The following is a 21685-nucleotide window of genomic DNA, read 5'->3' on the forward strand; positions in this document are numbered from 1 at the left end:
CACAATAATTCCCCATTCCCCTTCTTTCCTGGCCCCTGGGAATCTTTTTTTTTTTATTATTTTTTTTATTTTTTAAAATTTACATCCAAATTAGTTAGCATATCGTGCAACAATGATTTCAGGAGTAGATTCCTTAGTGCCCCTTACCCATTTAGCCCATCCCCCTCCCACCACCCTTCCCGTAACCCTCAGTTTGTTCTCCATATTTACGAGTCTCTTCTGTTTGGTCCCCCTCCCTGTTTTTATATTATTTTTGTTTCCCTTCCCTTATGTTCATCTGTTTTGTCTCTTAATTTTTTTTTTTAATTTTTAAATGTTTTTATTATTGAGAAAGCATGAGCAAGGGGAAGGCAGAGAGAGAGGGAGACCCAGAATCCGAAGCAGGCTCCAGGCTCTGAGCTGTCAGCACAGAGCCCAATGCGGGGCTCAAACCCATGAACTGTGAGATCATGACCTGAGCTGAAGTCGGACGCTTAACCGGCTGAGCCACCCAGGCGCCCCTGTTTTGTCTCTTAAAGTCCTCATATGAGTGTGAAGTCATATGATATTTGTCTTTCTCTAATTTCACTTAGCATAATAGCCTCCAGTTCCATCCACGTAGTTGCCAATGGCAAGATTTCATTCTTTTTGATCGCCGAGTAATACTCCATTGTGTGTGTGTGTGTGTGTGTGTGTGTGTGTGTGTATATATATATATATATATATATATACCACATCTTTATCCATTCATCCATCGATGGACATTTGGGCTCTTTCCATGCTTTGGCTATTGTTGATGGTGCTGCTATAAACATTGGGGTGCATGTGTCCCTTCGAAACAGCACACCTGTATCCCGTGGATAAATGCAGAGTAGTGCAATTGCTGGGTCATAGGGTAGTTCTATTTTTAGTTTTTTGAGGAACCTCCATACTGTTTTCCAGAGTGGCTGCACCAGCTTGCATTCCCATGGGAATCTTTACTCTACTTTCCAGGTCTATGGATTTACCTCTTTTAGATATTGCATGTAAGTGGAACCATACAATATTTGTCCTTTTGTGTCTGGTTTCTTTCATTTAGCATAATGTTTTCAAGGTTCATCTACATTGTAGCACGAATCAGAATTTCATTCTTTTTTCTTTTACGTTTATTTATTCATTTTGGGAGGGGGAAGGGGCAGAGAGAGAAGGAGAGAGAAAGAATCCCAAGCAGGTTCTGCACCATCAGTGTGGAGCCAGACGAGAGGCTTGAACACACGAACCACGAGATCATGACCTGAGCTGAAATCAAGAGTCAGGTGCTTAATGGACTGAGCCACCCAGGCACCCCAGAACTTCATTTTTCTACGTGGCTGAAAAATATTCCATTTGCACGCATACACCTCATTTTATTCATGCATTTGTCTTTTGGTGGGTATTTGAATAGTTTGGCAATAACTATAACTGCAACAAACATTGGCTTGCAAGTATCTGAATCCTCATTTTCAATTCTTTCATCGGGTCCATGCCTAGAGGTGGAATTGTTGAGTTATATCGTAATTCTATGTTTAGTTTTGTTTGTTTGTTTGTTTTTAGGAATCACCAAACTGGTTTCCACAGCAATTTCACATCCGCACCAGCAATGTATGAGGGTTCCAACGTCTCCACATGGTTGTTAATACTTCTTTTCTATTTGTCTGATGCCATGTGCTTTTGCATACACAATTTTCTCTTCTTTCCCCCAGCGTCTCTCTGAAGCCCTTCCTGACCCCATCTGAGTCTGTGTTTCACCCCCCGCTTCCCCCATACCCTATCCCTGTCCTGAGACAGATCACTGGTCAGCTTCCTCCCTACGTTTTGAGCTCCCTGAAGGTTGGCGTTTGCCAACCTTCCCACTCTTCTGTCTCCAGCACCTAGCACAGATCCACGTTCAAAATGCTCAACACTTGGGGCACCCGGATTGCTCAGTCGGTAAAGCTACGGAGGAGCTTTCTGCATGGAGGAGAGTTGAATGGAGAAAGACTGTGGGGCCTCTTTGGGTGTCTTTTTTTGCTCACCTTTGGGGTGGGGATACACCTGCTTCTGAGGCCCCTTGAGCTCTGGAGAAAAAGAGGTGTCAGAGAATGTGGAGGATGAACGCTTGATACACATGCGTGAATGGTAGGGTTTCAGGATTAGATTCAGCCATGACAGTGACGGGGCCCTACAGTAACAGCGGCTAAATCCATCAAAGGGCAGGGGACACTGTCCAGGGCTGGTTAGGCCACTGTCTTCACGAATGTCCCACGGGCACAGAGGCCTAGTTCATCATGCCACCATCCCAGGTGTGGCTCTCACTGTCTGACCCCAGGCAGCAGCTGGAATTCTAGCAACAGGATGGAGGAAGGATTTGGAGGAGAAAGGGGTTCTGGGAGGGCTACCTGGAGCTCCCACATGAGACTTTCACTTGAATCCTATTGGTGAGAATTCAGTCACAGGGCCACACCTAAAAGCTGGAGTGGCTGAGAGGCACCTGGGCGGCTCAGTCGGTTGAGCGTCTGACTTCAGCTCAGGTCATGATCTTGCGATTGGTGAGTTCAAGCCCCACATCCGGCTCTGTGCTGACAGCTCGGAGCCTGGGGCCTGCTTCGGATTCTGTGTCTCCCTCTCTCTCTGCCCCTCCCTCATTCCCACTCTGTTTCTTTCTCAAAAATAAATAAACATTAAAAAAAATTAAATAAGTGTTAAAAATTTTTTAAAAAAAAGTCATGTACAGGCTATAAATTGAGTGTTCCACTCACTACTCTAGAAGAGGAGGGAAGGGAGGGGGGGAGGAAATGACAGCCCGTGGCTCAAACCACGAGATCATGACCTGAGCCGAAGTCAGATTGACGACTGAGCCACCCAGGCGCCCCATGGACAGTCTTATTTTCTTATTTTTAAATATCCCACCCCCTTGTCAGCTGGATCCAGAACTCGGGCTGGGAAAGCAGGTCACCGTAGCTCTCCTGAGTCTGATAGGCCTCCCGAATGACAACTGGTGTGTTCGCTCTGAGCTCATGTAAGTGCCCTGAAGCGTAATGGGTGCAAACCTGGCCCTTGCCCTCACTCCTCCCCTGGTCCTGTCCTACGCTCGGGAATCGAAGGGCACCGGGTGCCCCCTCTTCTGTTCGCTCCCGTTCGGGCCCGTTGAGCACTCCTGGCAGCGATTTCCGTGGTCGACCTGGTTCCTGGGGTGTGTGGCCTTCTGACTCTGGAACTGGCGGCACCTGTCGCTCTAGCTAGAGGCTGAGGGGAGCCCATTTACACCCCTCCCTGAGACCATCCGCCGCGCCTTTCCGCTCTGCTCTCGGTCAGCCCGAACCTGGAAACTACCCCACTTCGGGGCGTCTGTGTGTGACACCGGTGCGATCTCCATAGTGACTCCCCTGTTGATATGCAAGCCAGCGCGTGAGAGGATTTCACGGTCTGTGCGTGGTGGGCGGTGGGGGGCAGATGGGACGTGGGCCAGCTCCTGCAGGAGGCTGTCTCGGGCCCCCACCCGGGACAAGTGGGCCCTCCCCGAAGCAGCAGGAGGTGCAGTGTTAGGAGAGGTGGGGGCTGGGACGCTGCTAGAGAGGAACCCGGAGAGCCTCCTGCAAGGCGGAGAGACTCCCGCTGGGTCTTCCCGGCCTCTAACACAGACGGAGCAACAGCCACCTCGCGGCAGACGCCGAGGGTCCCGTCGGTCTTGTAGGTGAGTGGCATGAGGCAGCGTGAGTTTGGGGAGGACAAGCACCGGTGCCCAGAACAAATCAGGATCACCTGGAAGGGGCTGATGGGGCCAGGGCAGTTCGAGGGCGTGAAGAGTTACGGCACAGCCCAGCCGGGTTCTCATGCCTTCTGGTCAGTCTCATGCCTTCACAGTGAGCCGGACTGTGTGCGTTCCGGTTCTGTGTGGCCATGTGACGTTGCGCTGGAACGTGATATGCGCCACTTCTACGCTTGGCTGGCCCCTGAGGCCCCCCACGTTCTCTCCTCCCCGCCGCTGGCTGGATGCACTAGACATGCTCTACCACTGAGGTCGGGGGCGACGAGCTAAATGAGCAGCAAGAGAGCGACGCTGACGCTGCCCCGAGACCAGCACCTTGCAGTCCTCCAGTCGCCTCTGCCAGTTCCCTGGGGCCTCGCCCCCCTCCCCAGGCTCGCGGCTCAGGAGGGCACGGCTGGCCGGTTCTCTCTTAATTGTTCTGACCCTACCTCTTGTGCCCTTGGTCAGTCACTGGGCGCATGTTTGTGCAGATTGTCCTGTGGTTCGTTCAGGCCTCTGCTCAAATAGGAGTCCTCTCTCAGAGAAGCCCTCCCGAAATACAAATAGCAATCCCCTCGATTCCAGCACTTTCTCGTCCTGACAGCACTGTTTTTCTGTATAGCTCCCGGGTCTCTTTCTTTTTTTTTTTTTTTTAATGTTTATTTTTGAGAGAGAAAGAGACAGAGTGTGAGCAGGGGAGGGGCAGAGAGAGAGGGAGACACAGAATCCAAAGCAGGCTCCAGGTTCCGAGCTGTCAGCACAGGGCCTGACACAGGGCTCAAACCCACAAACTGCGAGATCATGACCTGAGCCGAAGCCGGAAGATTAACCAACTGAGCCACCCAGGCGCCCCAAGATCTTTAAAACAAAAGAGCCTCAGGGGCGCCTGGGTGGCTCAGTTGGTTAAGTGTCTGACCTCCGCTCAGGTCATGATCTTGCGGTTTGTGAGTTCGAGCCCTGCATCGGGCTCTTTGCTGTCAGCACAGAGCCTGCTTCAGATCCTCTCTCTCTCTCTCTCTCTGTCTCTCTCTGCCCCTCTCCCCCAAAATAAATAAACGGTAAAAAAAAAAAAAAAAAAAAAAAAAAAAAAAAAAAAAAAAATTCAAAGGAGACTCAGTGCTGGGAAGCAGCAGGCTTTCCATCTCTCCTTGGCCCTGGGGCTAGAGCTGTGCTATTCCAGATAGCCCTGGGAAACAGATCAGCAAGCAAATCTTAAGTCAGGCACTTGCATTACAAGAGAGGAAACTTGTTGGGGCTTACAAGGACCCTTAGGACCCTTAGGCTGCTGCTGATTGAGTTGGGTAACCCTGGGGTAGGGAGAGCAGGGGAGCGGAGGGGGGGCGGGGAGGATGTTGGGCTCGTGGAAGTTGAGGTGCTTGTGGGCAAATGTCTAGGAGCAGCATGGCCTCCTCCCCTGTAGCTCAGGACATAAATCTGAGCAGGGGACCCAGGAAGAGAGGTTGTGGGCGTGGAGGCGGCCCTGAAGCCATGGCCCCGGCTGAGACCGCACACTTGCCACTCTTGGTGAGGAAACAGGGCCGAATTCTGCTGAGCCTGAGGAAGGCCAGGCCCTGAAGGCTGGACAAGGGGAGAGGAGGAAGCAACAGAGGCGGCAGAAGGGGCAGGAGGCAAACCAGCGCTGGAGGTGCTCAGGCAGCCCGTATGTGCTGTGAGGACCCTCCCCGAGGCTATCCTTAGCCAGCCCCTCAGCCTCCACCCCACCCAGACTGCGGCCCCCCTGCCCTGCCACACTTTCCCTCCTCCGCTGAGAAACCTTCCCAGCTTCCAGGACCAAGTGCAGACTCCTAACCCTCAGGAAGGTGTGATGTAAGGGGAAGCGGGGAGGCCCAGGGCTTTATTCCAGGCTGTGTGACCTTGGGCAGGGCCTTAAACTCCAATTCCCTTGTCCATCTGTTTAAAAAGAAAAAAAAAAAAAGCCAATGTCGCCAGGTTGGCCTGAGGATCCATGATTGTGTGTAGGTGTTTTCAAACTTTTTTTTTTTTTTAATTTTTAAAGCTTATTTATTTTGAGAAAGAGAGAGACCATGAGCAGGGGAGGGACAGAAAGAGAGCAAGAGAGAGAATCCCAAGCAGGCTCCACGCTATCAGCACCGAACCCGATGCAGGGCTTGAACCCACTGAACCGTGAGATCATGAGCTGAGCCGAAACCACGAGCTGGATGCTTAACCGACGGAGCCCCCCAGACACCCTGGTGTTTTCAAACCATGAAGTGCAATGGAACCGGTACTGATTACGATCTTGGCTTTCAAGGCCTTTTACAGTCTGAGCCTGGTTCTCTGGGCCAATTCCTCAACTCTTTGGCCCCCTAAGTTCCTTCTGAGTGTCCCTGGCTGTAGCCAGCATCCACTTTTCTCTCTGATCTGGGGCCAAGGGCTCTCTTCCTCTCTGCTTGTCTACTTATCCTCAGCCTGACGCCACAACTGACCCACGCCCCACCCCCCACCCCCTGAGGAGCCTTTCCTGACCAGCTTCCTGTGAGCTCTTGCTCTGCCACAGCCTCAAAACCCCACATGCCTGCCTTCCCTCCAATTGATGTCGCTGGTCTCTTCGTCCAACTGAGGAGCTGCTCCCTGAAGCCAGGACCCCTCCTTGACCTGCCTGTGGCCCTGCCCTCTGGCCACCACCACCAAGCCCAGCACCCCGATTCAATAGCCACCTGCTGGCAGGGCTCATCTGCAGTCAGGAGCCGCAGAGCAGTGGTCAGGACCCAGACTCTGGGTGACCTTGGACAGTTTGCCTCCTATGCTTTGGGAGTAACCAGGAGGTGACCTTGTACAAGCTACCTTTCTCAGCCTCGAGAAAGTTTGAAAAGCTATGTGAGGGTTGCCCAGGATACTGTGGGCTCCTCGATGCCAGCTCCCACACCTGGTAATCCATGCATGCATGCATGCCAGCCCACTTCTGGTCAGCCCTGTGCCCACCCATGGCTTCTGTTCTTGTTGAGGGCAAAGAAATTCATCCATAGTTTCCCTCTTTTATGTTTCAACCTTTGACCCATTTGAAGGCTACCCTGGTGATCGTCGTGAGGTTCGACCCAGCTGTCTTTTTTCAGAAGGGTACCCGTTGTCCAGATTATATTTATTAAAAGGTCCATTGTTGGGGTGCCTGGGTGACTCAGTCGGGTGAGCGTCTGACTCTTGATTTTGGTTCAGGCGAGGATCTCATGGTTCGTGAGTTCAAGCCCCACTTCAGGCTCTGCTGACAGGGCAGAGCCTGCTTGGGGTTCTCCCCACCCTCCCCCTCAAATGAACATTAAAAAAAACAAGAAAGGTCCCTTTTCAGCTCTGAGATTTGAGAGGATGCATTTTACACTCTGAGTTTCCATATGCTGGGGTCCTGTTTCTGGGCTTTCCGTTCTGTTGCTGTTAGTGGCCCTGCTGGGCATGGCCGCCAGGCTCATTCCTGAGTCTTCCCAGGAGGTGGGGGTGTCCGATGCGCCACCCCTCTCCCACTGCTCTCCCTTCTCAAGTTCTCCTGGCTCTTCTGCTTGTTCATGTTTTCAATGTAAACTTCAGATAGTTCCAGGAAAAAAGCCTCTGGGTGTTTTTATTTGGATCGTGTTCAATTTATAAACTACCTTTGGAAGAATTGACATCTTTATGACGTTGGGTTTTTTCCTCGCCAAGAACACAGCTCCGCCTTTCCAATTTCATGTCCTTTGGGAATGTCTCAGAGTTTTCCTCGGGGAGGTTTTGCACGTTTCTTGTGATGTTTATTTCCAGATATTTTATCTGTTTTGTTGACATTGGAGATCAGACCTTCTCTTCCAACACGCCATCTCACTGGTGGGTGTTTACATGTAGGAAGGTATCGATTTCTCCATACGGGTTTTTATCTCACTTTCCTCCTGAATTCCTGGACTGTTTGAAGTGGTCTGGCAGTTGGTGTCATACAGATAAAATTGGTTTTAAATCTCAAGTTTAAACCCCACAACTAGGTGAGCTCTAAGAAGGCTCTTCCACTGCTTCTAGATCTCCCTGCACCGGGATCCCACAGAATTAGTTTAATGAGCAAATGACAGACTGAGAGATGGGGGGCTTAAATGGGATGCTTGATGACTCCTTGTCATGAAATCGCCTTAAATCTGTGCCAACATCTTATCTGCACAAAATTCTTTTTTTAAATATTTATTTTTGAGAGAGAGACACACAGAGCATGTGTGGGGGAGGGGCAGAGAGAGAGGGAGACACAGAATCCAAAGCAGATTCCAGGCTCTGAGCTGTCAGCACAGAGCCCGATGCGGGGCTCGAACTGATGAACTGCTGGATCATGACCTGAGCTGAAGTCAGATGCTTAACCGACTGAGTCACCCAGGTGCCCCTCTTTTTTTTTTTTTCTTTTATTCAAAACATTTTGTTCTAAGGGAAACAAGTTGTTTTACAAATGCTTTCTGCCCATAAAATTTCAATCACTTTTGTAGCCTGAGTAAAGTAACCTGTGAGGAGAGATTACCTTTTTCCGAACAAAATGCCAGATCTGTCAGGATGACTATTGTCAGGCAAAAAAATAAATTAATTTAAAAAAGGCAAAGCAACACGTGTTGGCAAGGATGTGGAGAAATAGGAACCCCCGTGTCCTGATGGTGGGAATGTAAATTGCTGCAGCCACTGCAGAAAACAGTATGGAGTTTCCCCAAAACATTACAAATAGGCCTACCTAATGATCCAGCAATCCTACTTCTGGGTATTTATCCAAAATAATTGAACTCAGGATCTCAAGGAGATATCAGCACTCCCGTGTTCATTGCAAGGCTAGTCACAGTAGCCAAGACTTAGAAACAACCTAAATGTCCATCAACAGATGAGCGGATAAAGAACATGTCACACGCACACACAATGGAATACTACTCATCCTTAATAAAAGGAAATTCTGCAATATGGGACAACAGGGATGAACACTGAGGACACTGTGCTAAGTGAAACAAGCCAGTCATGGGAGGACAAATATTGGATGCTTCCACTTACATGAGTCGAAAATATCAAATTCATAGAATCAAAGACTAAAATGGTTAATCAGCAGGAATTAGGTTTCAGTCAAGCAAGATGAGTAAGTTCTAGAGATCTGCTATACAACACGGTACCTATCGGTCAATGATAACGTATTGTACACATGAACATTTAAGAGGGGAGCGGCGCCCTGGGTGGCTCAGTCGGTTGAGCGTCCTGACTTTGGCTCAGGTCACGATCCTGCAGTTTGTGGGTTTGAGCCCTGCGTCGGGCTGTGTGCTGACAGCTCAGAGCCTGGAGCCTGCTTTGGATTCTAGGTCTCCCTCTCATTCCTCTCTCCCCGACTTGTGCTCTCTCTCTCTCAAAAATAATAAACATTAAGAAAAAAGAAAATTTAAGAGGGGAGATCTTGTGCTAAGTTTTCTTATCACAATAAAAAAAGAAAAACATTGTTGGCTAAAATAGCTGGTTCTGGAAGCTCATGGAAGAGGGGAAGTAGGAAATACACATTTAAGGGAAAAAAATTCTTTGCAAAGCTCCCGGAGGATTCTGGCTCTAGCCCATCCTCCTCCTTTGATAGGATGGGCCAGGGATCAGAAGCCCAGAGGCAGTAATGAGGGTCTTGTCCAAGCCCTTAGAGCCTCACTTCCTTGTGGAGTCATCCTGTTTCAGTGCTAGTAGGTATGGACCAGAGAGAACACGGTCTTCCTACTCTCCAGCTGCACCCCTTACCCTAAGAGGTGAAAACAAGGGGCAGATGCATTTAAAAAACATTACTAATTGGTTTTCCTCCAAATCCTTGCTGCCTTTTCTGGCCTGGCAGGCAGGTCTGAACTTCAGAAAAACATGGCTGGACTTCCCTCCAACCTTCTACCCTCGAAGACTCCTAAAGCAGCTGGATGTGGTGGGGGAAAGCTTTGAGGTCTGTCTCCGTCAGCTCAGGCTGCTATAGCAAAATACCAGAGAGTGGCGAGTCTGAGATCACGGTGCTGGCAGATTCGGTTCTTGGTGAGGGCTCTCTTCCAGGCTTGAGACGCTGCGGCCTCGCTGTTGTCTCACAAGGTGGAGAGAGAAAGCTCTGGTTATAAAGACTCTAACCCAACATGACGACCCCACCCCCATGACCTCACCTAATCTAATTCTCTCCCAAAGGGCCTGCCTCCTCATACCATCACACTGGGGGTTAGGGCTTCAATATTTGGATGGGGGGGGGGGAGGGGACACCCACATTCAGCCCATGGCAAAGTTCGTAGTCCTAGCTCCGGATCCTACGAGTTGTGTAACCTTGGGCGAGTTACCTAACGCCTCGGACCTTATTTCCTCATCAATATGATGGAATACAAAGTCTGCCTCCTAGGGTTTTGGGAGAAGTGAGTAATACATAAGATGTCAAGCACGATACAAGAAATAGGGTATTTGCTCAATACAGGTTTCTCCTCTCTGTCCATCTGCGGCAGAGGCTGGCTGTCATCTTCTCGTCTCACATTTCTCATCTCACAGTTTGTGAGTTCAAGCTCTGAGTTAGGTTCTGCACTGACAGTTCGCTCTCTCCCTAGCCCCCTGCCCCTCCGCCACTCATGCTCCCACTCTCTCTCAAACTAAAAACAAAACCACCAAATGAACACACGCTTCAAGAGCATATACAGAGTCTCCCTGTTCTTTACTGTAAAACAGGGCTCAGGACTGGAGAATGTGCATTTCATGGAAACATGGTGTCTGGGGGAATGAAAGCATTTCTAAGGCACCAGATACCATTCCATGTTCATTCTTCCCAGTTATCCAGGCGCTCTGGTAAAGCAGAGCTCCATCCACACATCGCCGACTGTACGCAGGTCAAGGGGGCAAGACAAGGAAAGGCAGACTTCCTGTGCCCCTGGCCTTATCTCTTTCCATGACGTCGGTGTCTGTGCCCTCAAGCACCATCTTGGACTACCTGAAGGTGGGGTCTGGTGCTGCAGAGACTGCCTTGAAGCCCTCGATGGGAGCTGTCAGCACTGCTCCCTCTGCAATCATGTTTGAAAATGAGCCTGTTACCAGTGAGCCGGGCGTACTGGGCCTCCTGCCGCTGCAGGGCCACCGCAGTGAGTGCAGTACGAGGAAGTCTCAAGGCCACTCGTCCGCCTAACTCGTAGGCATCAAACGCAGCTGAGCTGTCCATGGGGCATGCCTCCCCGGGAATTACACATTCATGGTGGAAGGGGATCCAAAAACACCAAGAAACCTGTGACCAAACTCTGCAAAAGCATCACCGTTCCCATTAATTCCAATGCTGTTCTGACGCCATGAGTCAAACAGAGCAAAAAGCCACAAGGAGGCTGATGGGCAGGGCCTTAAGTTTTCACTAAAACGGCCCCACTTTGGAAACAACTGCTCAGCTTCGGAGTAGCTAGCACAGGTGGTCCAGGAGACCAGCAGAGTCCAGCAGGACGGTATCCACTGAGGTCATCGAAGAAATGCGAATTGAAAACTACTGCACAAGTAGGGCAACCACAAATGAGGCAGGATGCTGAACCGTAAGAACTAGACCACGAACACGGGGCCCCTGGGTGGCTGAGTCGGTTAAGCGTCCTACTCTTGGTTTTGGCTTAGGTCATGATCCCACGGTACACGAGTTTGAACCGGGCACGGGGCTCTGCATGGACAGTGTGGAGCCTGCTTGGGATTCTCTCTCTCCCTCTGCCTCTCCCGCACTCTCTCACTCTCAAAATAAGTAACTTAAAAAAGAAAAAAAAAGATTCTGTCTCCCTCCTTCTTCCTCTCCCCCACTGGCACAGTCTCCCAATTTCTTGCTCTCAAAAACAAAACACAACAACAACAAACATAAAACACACACAACACAGACCAAGAAACTCCTTGGGTTCAATTTCCATCAGGCTCTCCCCAAACAACACTTGTTTGGTCTAGGACAGCCAGCACGATGTGGTCAGACACTCCTGGTCTCACCCTGCAACAGCCAGCCGAGCAGACGCTTTTTTTTAGCTACTTAGCACATGGAGACTGCTTCAACACACAGCATTCTGTGCCTCTGTCCTTTATTTAAGGGAGGGGGAGAGGGGATGAGAACCAAAGAAGCCATGCTCTTTTGGTTAAGCGTCTGACTTGGGCTCAGGTCATGATCTCACAGTTCGCAGGCTCAAGCCCCACATGGGGCTCTCTGCTGTCAGCAAGGAGCCTGCTTCAGATCCTCTGTTCCCCCTAATCTCTCTGCCCCTTCCCCTGCTCACGCGCTCTCAAACATAAACGTTACAAAAAAAACAACCCAAAACACCAGGCATGCCTGGCTGTGCCCTCAAGCATCTCGGAGCACCCAAGGGTGGGGTCTGGGCATCCACACTGTGAACAAGCCCCCCAGGGACCCTGATGAACAGCTGAGTGTGGGCATCCCTAATTCAGGGGCCCAGCAAGACCCACATGCTCCCCAAGGGGCTAGGTGAGTCAGAAAACAGGACACAGGAGTCCTGACATATGACATAGCTTTTAGGTTTTTACTTTAAGACGAAAGGGGGAAAAAAAGGAGAAAAGATACAGAGTGAAGAATTCATTGTATGTTTATTATTCACAGTTAATCACTACCTACCAAATGCTATCCGCAGAGTTAAAGGATTAAGTACATAAGTCTTTTTATTTAAACACTGATTTTTTTTTTTAAATATATACACACACAAAACTTAGTTTAGCAAGGCTTCATGATATACACCAATTCCAAAATAAAACAATCAAATGGTCCAGGTGTAGAATGCCAGAGATTCCTCTTATCATCACCAAGGAAAGGAGAAGCTACCAGAAAGGGCGTGAGGTGGCAGATGCTCCATCCACAAGAGCAGCCGCCTCCGGGGCCTCTGAGTACTCCGGGCCGAGTCCCGCTCCATAACCAAAGTCCAGGGGAGACTCCAACCTCCAACCAATTGGAGACTTCAGAATCCAAAGGCCGTCACCAACTCCGGGCAGCCCCATTTTTTGTTGCAGGAATGGGATCAGGTGGAGAAAGTTCACAGGCACATCACTATGAGGGGCAAGCAGCTGACAAGGCGTGCAGAGAGAGCTCTGCCATGGACACGGCCTTCCTACATTTCCCACTTGTCCTTCCCCAAACAGTCCCTGCCTCACGGAGACACTTCCTTGGCGGGGGGGGGGGGGGGGGGGGGGGAGGAGCAGCTATAAACACAGCCCTCTGGGAACAGAGACACGAAAACCCAGCCACTTCATCAACGATGCCCCAGTGCTCGCCTGGGCAGGTTAGGGAGTCAGCACAAACGAAGAAAGCCACGAACAGACACCTCTGTTTCAGAGCAAGAAAAATGGAAGCTCTCATTTTCCACCCCAGTGCTGGAACACAGTACAACCTGGGACAGTCACAGAGGGACGTTTTAATTTCCTTGGGCTTTCCTGTTTGGAACTTGCTGGCTCCAGGGTTTTGTGTCTGGAGGGGGTGGGGGGAAGGATGGTGGGCGCTCTGGAGTTGAGGAGGGGCAGACAACAGCCTAGATCACAAGGTCAAGGACTCTGACCCCCCTCCTCCCTAGGTTAGATCCAGTCCGATGTGGGAGAAGCTGTAACCTCTCCTCCTTCCCCGGCAGCAGGTGCCACTGCAAACCCCAGAGGGCTGGACAAATATTAAAGCTGAACGTTCCAGGCTCGTGGCTGCGGACAGGCAGAAATGCCCACACCCTCCACCTGCGCTGGCCTCCTCTCCTCTACCCCACTCCCTCTCTCCCTCCCCCTACCCAGGGAGGATGATGTACACAGAGTAGGAGACAAATTGGCTGAAAAGCTCTGGACTGTCTTTAACTTACTTTAAAACAAAAAAACAAAACAAAAAAAAAAACACCACTCATAAGCAACTCTTGAAATAAGGAAAAAGGCACTATGAAAAATCAACGTGCTTAATGATACCACGTGGAGAGAAAACAACATAGAAAAGAGACAAAGGTTTTCAGGTTGACTTTTCTCGGGAAGCCGTGAGGGGCCAACAGTCCTTCCTTTTGCCCTGCTCCATTTCCAACTGTGTCACAAGACGCTGGGGCTGGGGGCCGCCCCTCTGGCAGAAGGTGACCAGCAGGGGCTGCCACCCACTGCCCTCTCCTCTGTGCATCGAGGAGCACAACGACGGCTGTTCTTTCTTCTGTCATTCCGACCACGACAGACAGTTTGCATAGAGAAAATACCAGCCTGCTTGGTTTCTTTTCTTTTATTATTGGCATCAGCTAGGACTATATGTGGTATTAGACGTCATGCACTGATGGACAGAAGAGGAAAAGGATGAAAAAGAGGAGAAAGGAGCAGCGGTGAAAATTTGTAATAAAAACTCTTTTCTTAATTTATAGGTAAGTTTTGGCATTTTTATATCCAACACCCCCTCCCGCCCCCCCAAAGTTCCAACCAAAGTGAGAGGGTCACCAGGTGACCCAGCCAGGTGTTCTGAGCTCCCTCACGGGCTGCTGTTAAGACAGCTCGTGGGTTTAAATCTTTTGTATGTGTTTTAAATTTTTCACTTTCTTTAAATAATCTCTTCTTGATTCTTAGACGTTCCGGTTCACAGGGGTGACGTAATTGCGGGGAAACATGCCGGTCTGCCCGTGGCAGGCCCCTTTCCACCAGTTGGGATCTGAGTTATCCATGACGTGGATAAAGTCTCCCCGACGGAATCCCAGCTCTCCATCCTCCTGGGGATCAAAGTCAAAGAGGGCCTGGACGTATGTTGGTTGCTGCAGAAGAGGGGCAGGGAAAGAGCACATGCTGGGTCTCTGCTCACAGCCAGCCCCCTGCTAGGTGGGGCTGGTCACAAGGGCGCAACAGATGTGTGCGACTCTTTATGTCTCCTGAGATGACCTCCCATTTCTCCTCCCCCTCCATTTATCCTTATAGGTCCTACGTCTACTCTCGTGGGGACAGAGTACTTTCACCAAAGCCCACAACACGCTAGAACACGCTGGAGTCTATTCCGCCACGGCGGCCAGGGCACCACACCATCGAAGCAAGTACTGCTTTCTCAGGGAAGGAACTTGGGAAACAGCAATCAGGCTTTGGTTTACAACTCCAGGCTTTGAAAAGGCTTTACTTCCCATCACTTTATTGCTTATAAAGTCCTTAAGGTTTTACAGAGTCAATAGCTTAAATAAAGTAAGGTGGAGGGCCACCTGGGTGGCTCAGTCGGTTAAGTGTCCGACTCTTAATTTCTGCTTAGGTCAGTTCGAGCTCCACATTGGGCTCTGTGCGGTCCGTGCACAGCCTGCCTGGCATTCTCTCTCTGCTCCTCCCCCCCCACTCACGCTCGTCAGAATAAAAACTTTAAATAAATAAATAAAACAAACAGGGGCGCCTGGGTGGCTCAGTCGGTTAAGCATCTGACTTCAGCTCAGGTCATGATCTCACGATTCGTGAGTTCGAGCCCGGTGTCGGGCTCTGTGCTGACAGCTCGGAGCCTGGAGCCTGCTTCGGATTCTGTGTCTCCCTCTCTCCCTGCCTCTCCCCTGTTCATGCTCTGTCTCTGTCTCAAAAATAAATAAAAACATTAAAAAAATTTGTTTTAAACAAAGAAAAGTGGAGCTCCCCGTAACATAGGAATACAGGAATGAGCGTGGACTCCACTCCCTCAACAAGCGAGGTTTTCCTCCTAACTTGCTTCCAGCGATACAATATTGGACAGCGTTAAAGACCGTTTCCCTAGAGAGACATAGGTGGTAACCAGCAACGCACTGCCTCAGCCGAGGGAGCCTCTGGAAAAGGCAAAACTATTTTGTTTCAACCACAAACCTTTAACATGAGCTAAAGGTAGTATTTTGAACAATGAGCACAGAAGCCCTGGCGGTAATCCTCTGAGAAGGTACTGGCCTGCCCGAGGAGCTACTCTGAATCGCTACAAGTGATCCCGGTCTCTCTGATGAGGCTTACCTGCGGCACCTGTTCTATGTCCCGGAGGAATATCTGCTGGTTTCTGGACACGGATGTAGATCTGTGATAATCTACCAGCTCATTCAAAGAGTTGAATTTCACCACCCAGAGGAAGTACTTCCCAGCTCCATCTCGGAGCACCTTGAAGTGCTGCACGTCATTCCCAAACCTGGGGGCGCAGAGAACAGGTCAGAGGGCTCTGTCCTGGCTCCCTGGGGGTCACCGGCCCATCAGATCAAGGAGGGGTCTTGTGAGGACTAGTATTCTGGCAACACTCCTCACAGGCTGAGGCACAAGAAGACTCCCTCGCTGGAGAGTTAGGACACCAAGCGCTCCTGAGAAGCCTCTAGGGGACTGATGCTCACCAGTGATGACAGGAAGTACCCTGGCAGATAGGGAAACCCTGTCCATCAGGTCAATTCTGAAGATGTTTGTAAAACAGAAGAGAATGGCCTAACCTATGGCATGCCTCTGCGTGCCCTGCACTGTACCACATCAAACAGAACCTCATTCAAGGCAAAGAATGTGACTTCGTTAACTTTTCAAGCAAAAAAATAATTAAAACCTTATGTGAGATTTCAAGATGACAAAAGGTGGGACAGGAAGGAGAGAGAGCGGAGGGACTGGACACACTTTCAACAACTTTCCCGGAACTGGGACAGTTCAGAGTCATGATTCCTGCGTAGGGATTTTAGTTCTACTCATGGGAGAAAAGTATCAGAACAAAAGGACGTAGCAGAACAGTAAGTCCACGAGGCTTGCCTATCACCCTCTCACATCAGCCCACAGGAGTGGGACCGCGACTGGGTGCTGACCACCCCTGACCACAGTGCTACGTGGTGTCCTGCTCACTGCTGGGTCCTCAGCCCTCACGAGGCACTTGATGAACATCTGTAAATGAAGGACAGCGTCTCTTCTCTCTTTCAGTCTTCAAGGGGGAAAGAAATGGAAAAACTTCGTAAAAACCACCCAGCAGGTGGCAGCACTGGGCCTCAAGCAGGGGATTCCATGAGTTCAGAAACCGTGTTGCTATTTCATGGATGTCTCTGACTCCACAGAAGCTTAACCCCCACCGGTGTGAGGCAGACAGTTTCTAAAAGGTGTACTGGGTCCCAGACAGTGAGCTGTTACCTACCACAGTGTTTTCCATCACTGATTCACATCTTGACAACAGAGAAACATCTCAGAGACTGTGGATTCTTGAATCTCCTTTGAGAAGGTTTTTTTTTTTCTCAGTGTTTATTTATTTATTCTGAGAGAGAGAGAGGGAGGGGCAGAGACAGATGGAGAGAGAGAATCTCAAGCAGGCTCTGCACTTGCAGCACAGAGCCCAATGTGGGGCCTGATCCTACGAACCGTGAGACCATGGCCCTGAGTATCTTGAGGTGCAATTACTACCTTGATGTTTCTTGTTATCCTGTGTTTCATCATCTGTTTCCTTACGTTTTATGCTGATCTGAGTAGAAATCAAACACTATCAAACGAGGAGGGCAAGCAGTTACTCGTGGGTTAGTTCTGAGTGACGGCCACCACCATGGCAGGTGGTATGAGGTTGGAGGCCTTGATTACCAGTAAGTACTGTGCATGCTCACGCGGTAGCCACTGGCAATCTCCTGAAACCATTCCGTTTTATCAAATAAAACTTTAGGGGCGCCTGGGTGGCTCAGTCAGTTAAGCGTCCAACTTCGGCTCAGGTCACTATCTCGCGGTCTGTGAGTCCAAGCCCCGCGTCCGGCTCTGGGCTGATGGCTCAGAGCCTGGAGCCTGCTTCCGATTCTGTGTCTCCCTCTCTCTCTCTGCCCCTCCCCCGTTCATGCTCTGTCTCTGTCTCAAAAATAAACGTTAAAAAAATAAAAAAAACAAAACAGAAAAACTTTAAAGAGCCCATGCATTTACTGTTTCAAAAATAAAATTTGAAACAGATGTTATTACTACCTTCAACAACACAAACACCTAGGGGGCACCTGGGTGGCTGAGTGGGTTAAGCATCCGACTCTTGATTTCGGCTCAGGTCATGATCCCAGGGTCATGGGATGCAGCCCCACATTGAGCTCTGAGCTGACAGCCAGAGCCTGCTTGGGATTTTCTCTGCCTCTCTCTCTCAAATAAATGAAACTTAAAAAAAAAAAAAAAAAAAAAAAGGCATTGGTAGAAGAGGAAAATTCTGATGATAATAATTAGACCCGGTTTGACTTTTTCATGTTGGGACTAAAAAAACTCACTCTATAGGACACTGATCTGTGAAGTACTGTATCACAAAAAACTGCCTCCCATACCGTCAGTGAGGAAAGGAACACAAAAATTCAGTTTAAATCTACATTTCCAAAAACCGTACTGGTTCCTAAAATGAAACAAGATATTCAGTTGATTCTGGAAACTGAAATATCTACATTCTGTGCAAATGGCAAATAAATCGTCTTATGGGCTTCGCTTAAAACTAATCAATATAGGGGTGCCTGGGTGGCTCAGTTGGTTAAGCATCTGACTTAAGTTCAGGTCATTATCTCATGGTTTGTGAATTCAAGTCCCATGTCGGGCTCTGTGCTGACAGCTAATAGCCTGGAGCTTGAAGGCTTAGGATTCTGTGTCTCCCTCCCTGTCTGCCCCTACCCTGTTCATGCTGTCTCTCTCTCTCAAAAATAAATACACATTAAAAAAATTAACCTTTCAAGTTTTTATTTAAATTCTAGTTAGTTAACATATAGTGTAATATTAGTTTCAGGAGAATTTAATGACTCATCACTTACATACAACACCCAGTGATCTGGGTCTGTATGTAACCTAATCACACTGTCGTATAAATGATGTATAAGTGATGTGTAAGATTCCCAGGGCAGGGGTGCCTATGATAATACATTAAATGGAAAAAGATGGGAGTCAAAACACATATGGAAATGACACTGATTAAAAATCCTTATTTCACAGATGAGAAGCGATTTGCTCTGAATCCTCAAGGTTCCAACTTCTAGCCTCCATGGATTCCTTGGGCGGTAAAATTCCCACCTTCCCCATTCGTTCCCTGCTTTCCAGTTCCCCTTCACATTTATATCTACCACAGGGGAAAGCAAAACACCCCCAAACCCTTGTGTTAACCTTTTAAAGGTAAAGTGAGAGGCCCAGGACGGTGTAGATTCAAGCTAGGCATCACCAACTGAACGCTGGAGTCACGGGGCTCTAAACTCAGTGCTGGTAGAACTAATTTTTAAGAGGAGCCAGAAATTACTATTTTAATGTACAACTTTCTGATTTGATAAAACACAGTTTAGGCCAATCCTTTACCAGCTGCTAACCTTTGGTGTGTGTAGCCAGACACCCGGCCTGTGGCTTCACAATTCAGATCATCAGAGAGAGGACTCCAGGAGACCAGAGCGGGAAGTACTTACTTGACGGAGAGGGAGAAGTCCCCAGGGGCACTCTCACTCTCTCGGATAAGAAAGGCCCCATCATGCCGCTGTTTGCTAAGCATTTCTTCTGCTTTGGCTCTGGGGATTTTGCCAAAAAACCACCTAAGGAAGGAAGACAAGCCAGTCAACATCTGCTTCCCCACAAAGAAACGGGATATCCAGCCTCCGAAATGTGAGTAACAGAACACTCCTTGCCAAAGGAAGGGGCCTCCCTCTTTACCCTCTAGTGTCAACATGCCCCACAAAGCCATTCAAGTCAGCTTCTCCCTTGAGAGATGGACCATCTCCCTTCAAATGACTGTTCCCTACCCTACTCTCCAGAAAGTGACTCATAAGGCATGATCGTGGGCCACTCTTCCTATAGAGGAAGACACTTAAAGATGGGCCTCCCGGGCCAAGGCCCACTGGGCTCCCTACTGACTCATCAGCAGGGCACTGGGGAAAGCCCGGGTCTGTCAATATGAAGCACCGGAAGAACCACATAAGGAGAGACAGGCCTCTACTTGCAGCCATTTGCCAAGGTCACGGTTTTGCTACAGTGGGATTAAGGGAAATGGAGGTAGGAAACCGGAAGGCCCAGAAACTCGAGACAGGGCTACTTCTTGTAACGGCCCAAGGCAAAGAGGGTCAGGCTCTGAGAGAGCAGCCTCTGCTGTCACAAAGGCTGGCACTCCTCTCGAGGCCCCGCTCTCTGCCATCACTGCTCAGAGTCGGCTTCTAGGAACCATCAGGAACATTATAATTTATCCTATGCAGAGGCAGCTAGTGGCAAAATTCAGCTTTTCATTTGGAGGTTACAGATTCTTCTGCTCTCAATGCTAATTCACCTTGGCCACAAGAAAAAGTGGGTGAATTCATGCAAAACTATGGGAGTATCTGGCCTGTGGAGGAGGAGGAGGAGGAGGAGGAGGAGGAGGAGGAGGAGGACCGGTGAAAAGAGCTTAAAGTCATAGCTGCCTATTTCACACGAAAACCATTACTAATTAGGATGAGTGAACTGTGAAAACAATACTCTCTTTTCAAATTTGTCTTTAATGTGTTACTATTTTAAAAAGCAATGATAGGGGTGCCTGGGTGGCTTGATCAGTTAAGCATCCAACTCCTGATTCCGGCTAAGGTCATGGATCTCACGGTTTGGGAGATCGAGCGCCATGCTGATGGTGTGGAGGCGTGGAGCCTGCTTGGGATTGTCTCTCTCTCTCTCTCTCTCTCTCTCTCTCTCTCTCTCTTTCTCTCTGCTCCTCCCTGGCTCACTTTCTCTCTCAAAATAAACAAACACACATTTAAAAAAATAAAAAGCAATGGTATTACTTAGAGCTAATAAAGATCTATCTGCTTCATCAGACTCTTTACATGGTACTTTGGAAGTCTGTTTATATATACAAGCTGTAATAACAAAGGTACCAAAAAGTCCGTTAAAGTAATAAATCTAACTTCTACCTTACAAGTATGGAATCTCTAAAGTAACATACTAAAAAAATTTTTTTAATGTTTTTATTTATTTTTGAGACAGAGAGGGACAGAGCATGAGCAGGGGAGGGGCAGAGAGAGAGGAAGACACAGAATCTGAAGCAGGCTCCAGGCTCTGAGCCGTCAGCACAGAGCCCGACGCGGGGCTCAAACTCACGGACTGTGAGAACATGACCCGAGCTGAAGTCAGATGCTTAACCGACTGAGCCACCCAGGCGCCCCTCTAAAGTAACATACTATACTGACATTCAAACGGAGTGAGCTGCTAGGGAAGATATGTTCAGAAGCTGCTATTAGCTGGATTCACCTTTAAATACCCCTAAACCTACCTTCTTGTGTCTTCCTCATGTTGAGTACTATAATGCCAGGCTGCTGAGGAGCTGCTACGAGCTAGCTTCTGGCTCCTACAAGTAACTCAAGGGTAAGTCCTCCAGGCCCGGAAGTCAGGCCGCACGAGAGACGTCACATATTAATACAACAGAATGATCTCCAACTACGAAAGGACAGCTGACTGTACTGAGACCATTAACACATTTTCTATTTTAATCTCTAGTGCTTTCAAATGTGGGATGCACTTGCAGGCAGTAAGCATCTGACTCGGGGTTGGGGCGGGGGGGGGGGGGGAGTCACTCAACAGCCGCTCTCTTTTCCTCCTAACCCCCCACATCTTCCCACCAAGCAGGTATTGTCCCTTCTCCTCCCGTTTTAAAGTATAAATAATATGAATTTTAAAATAGCATAGATATTCGTCGAGTAAAAATAAAAAGCAAGACTTCCCTCAAAGTCCCCACAGCAGCAACTGTCAGCAGTTATGGGGGGTCGATTTTAGACCCTTGCTTCCGACGCACAAATTCGTAGATCTGGCCAGTGTTTTCCTGCCCCAACTTAAAACTAACTCAGTTTTGTTTTCAGTTAAAAAAGATAAACTTGGGGCGCCTGGGTGGCTCAGTCGGTTGAGCGTCTGACTTCGGCTCAGGTCATGATCTCGTAGTTGACGAGTTCGAACCCCGCATCAGGCTCTGGGCTGACAGCTCATAGCCTGGAGCCTGTTTCAGATTCTGTGTCTCCTTCTCTCTCTGACCCTCCCCCATTCATGCTCTGTCTCTGTTTCAAAAATAAATAAACGGGGGCACCTGGATGGCTCAGTTGGTTAAGCGTCCGACTTCAGCTCAGGTCACGATCTCGCGGTCCGTGAGTTCGAACCCCGCGTCGGGCTCTGGGCTGATGG

General features: G+C 49.1%; 1 protein-coding gene across 1 annotated transcript in view; it reads right to left on the bottom strand.

Annotated features, from left to right (window-relative positions):
- Positions 1-12222: 12222 nt before the first annotated feature.
- GRB2 (growth factor receptor bound protein 2) overlaps positions 12223-21685 on the bottom strand; it is a 73056-nt gene continuing 63593 nt past the window's right edge. Inside the window, exons 4-6 of the mRNA XM_030296946.1 lie at positions 18967-19089; positions 15584-15752; positions 12223-14397 (exon numbers count right to left, since the gene is read on the bottom strand). Of these exons, the coding sequence (XP_030152806.1) occupies positions 14212-14397; positions 15584-15752; positions 18967-19089 (478 nt within the window). The 3' untranslated portion in view covers positions 12223-14211. The remainder of the gene's footprint in view (positions 14398-15583; positions 15753-18966; positions 19090-21685) is intronic.

This window comes from Lynx canadensis, chromosome E1 (assembly GCF_007474595.2).
Source record: "Lynx canadensis isolate LIC74 chromosome E1, mLynCan4.pri.v2, whole genome shotgun sequence".
Lineage (NCBI taxonomy): Eukaryota > Metazoa > Chordata > Mammalia > Carnivora > Felidae > Lynx > Lynx canadensis.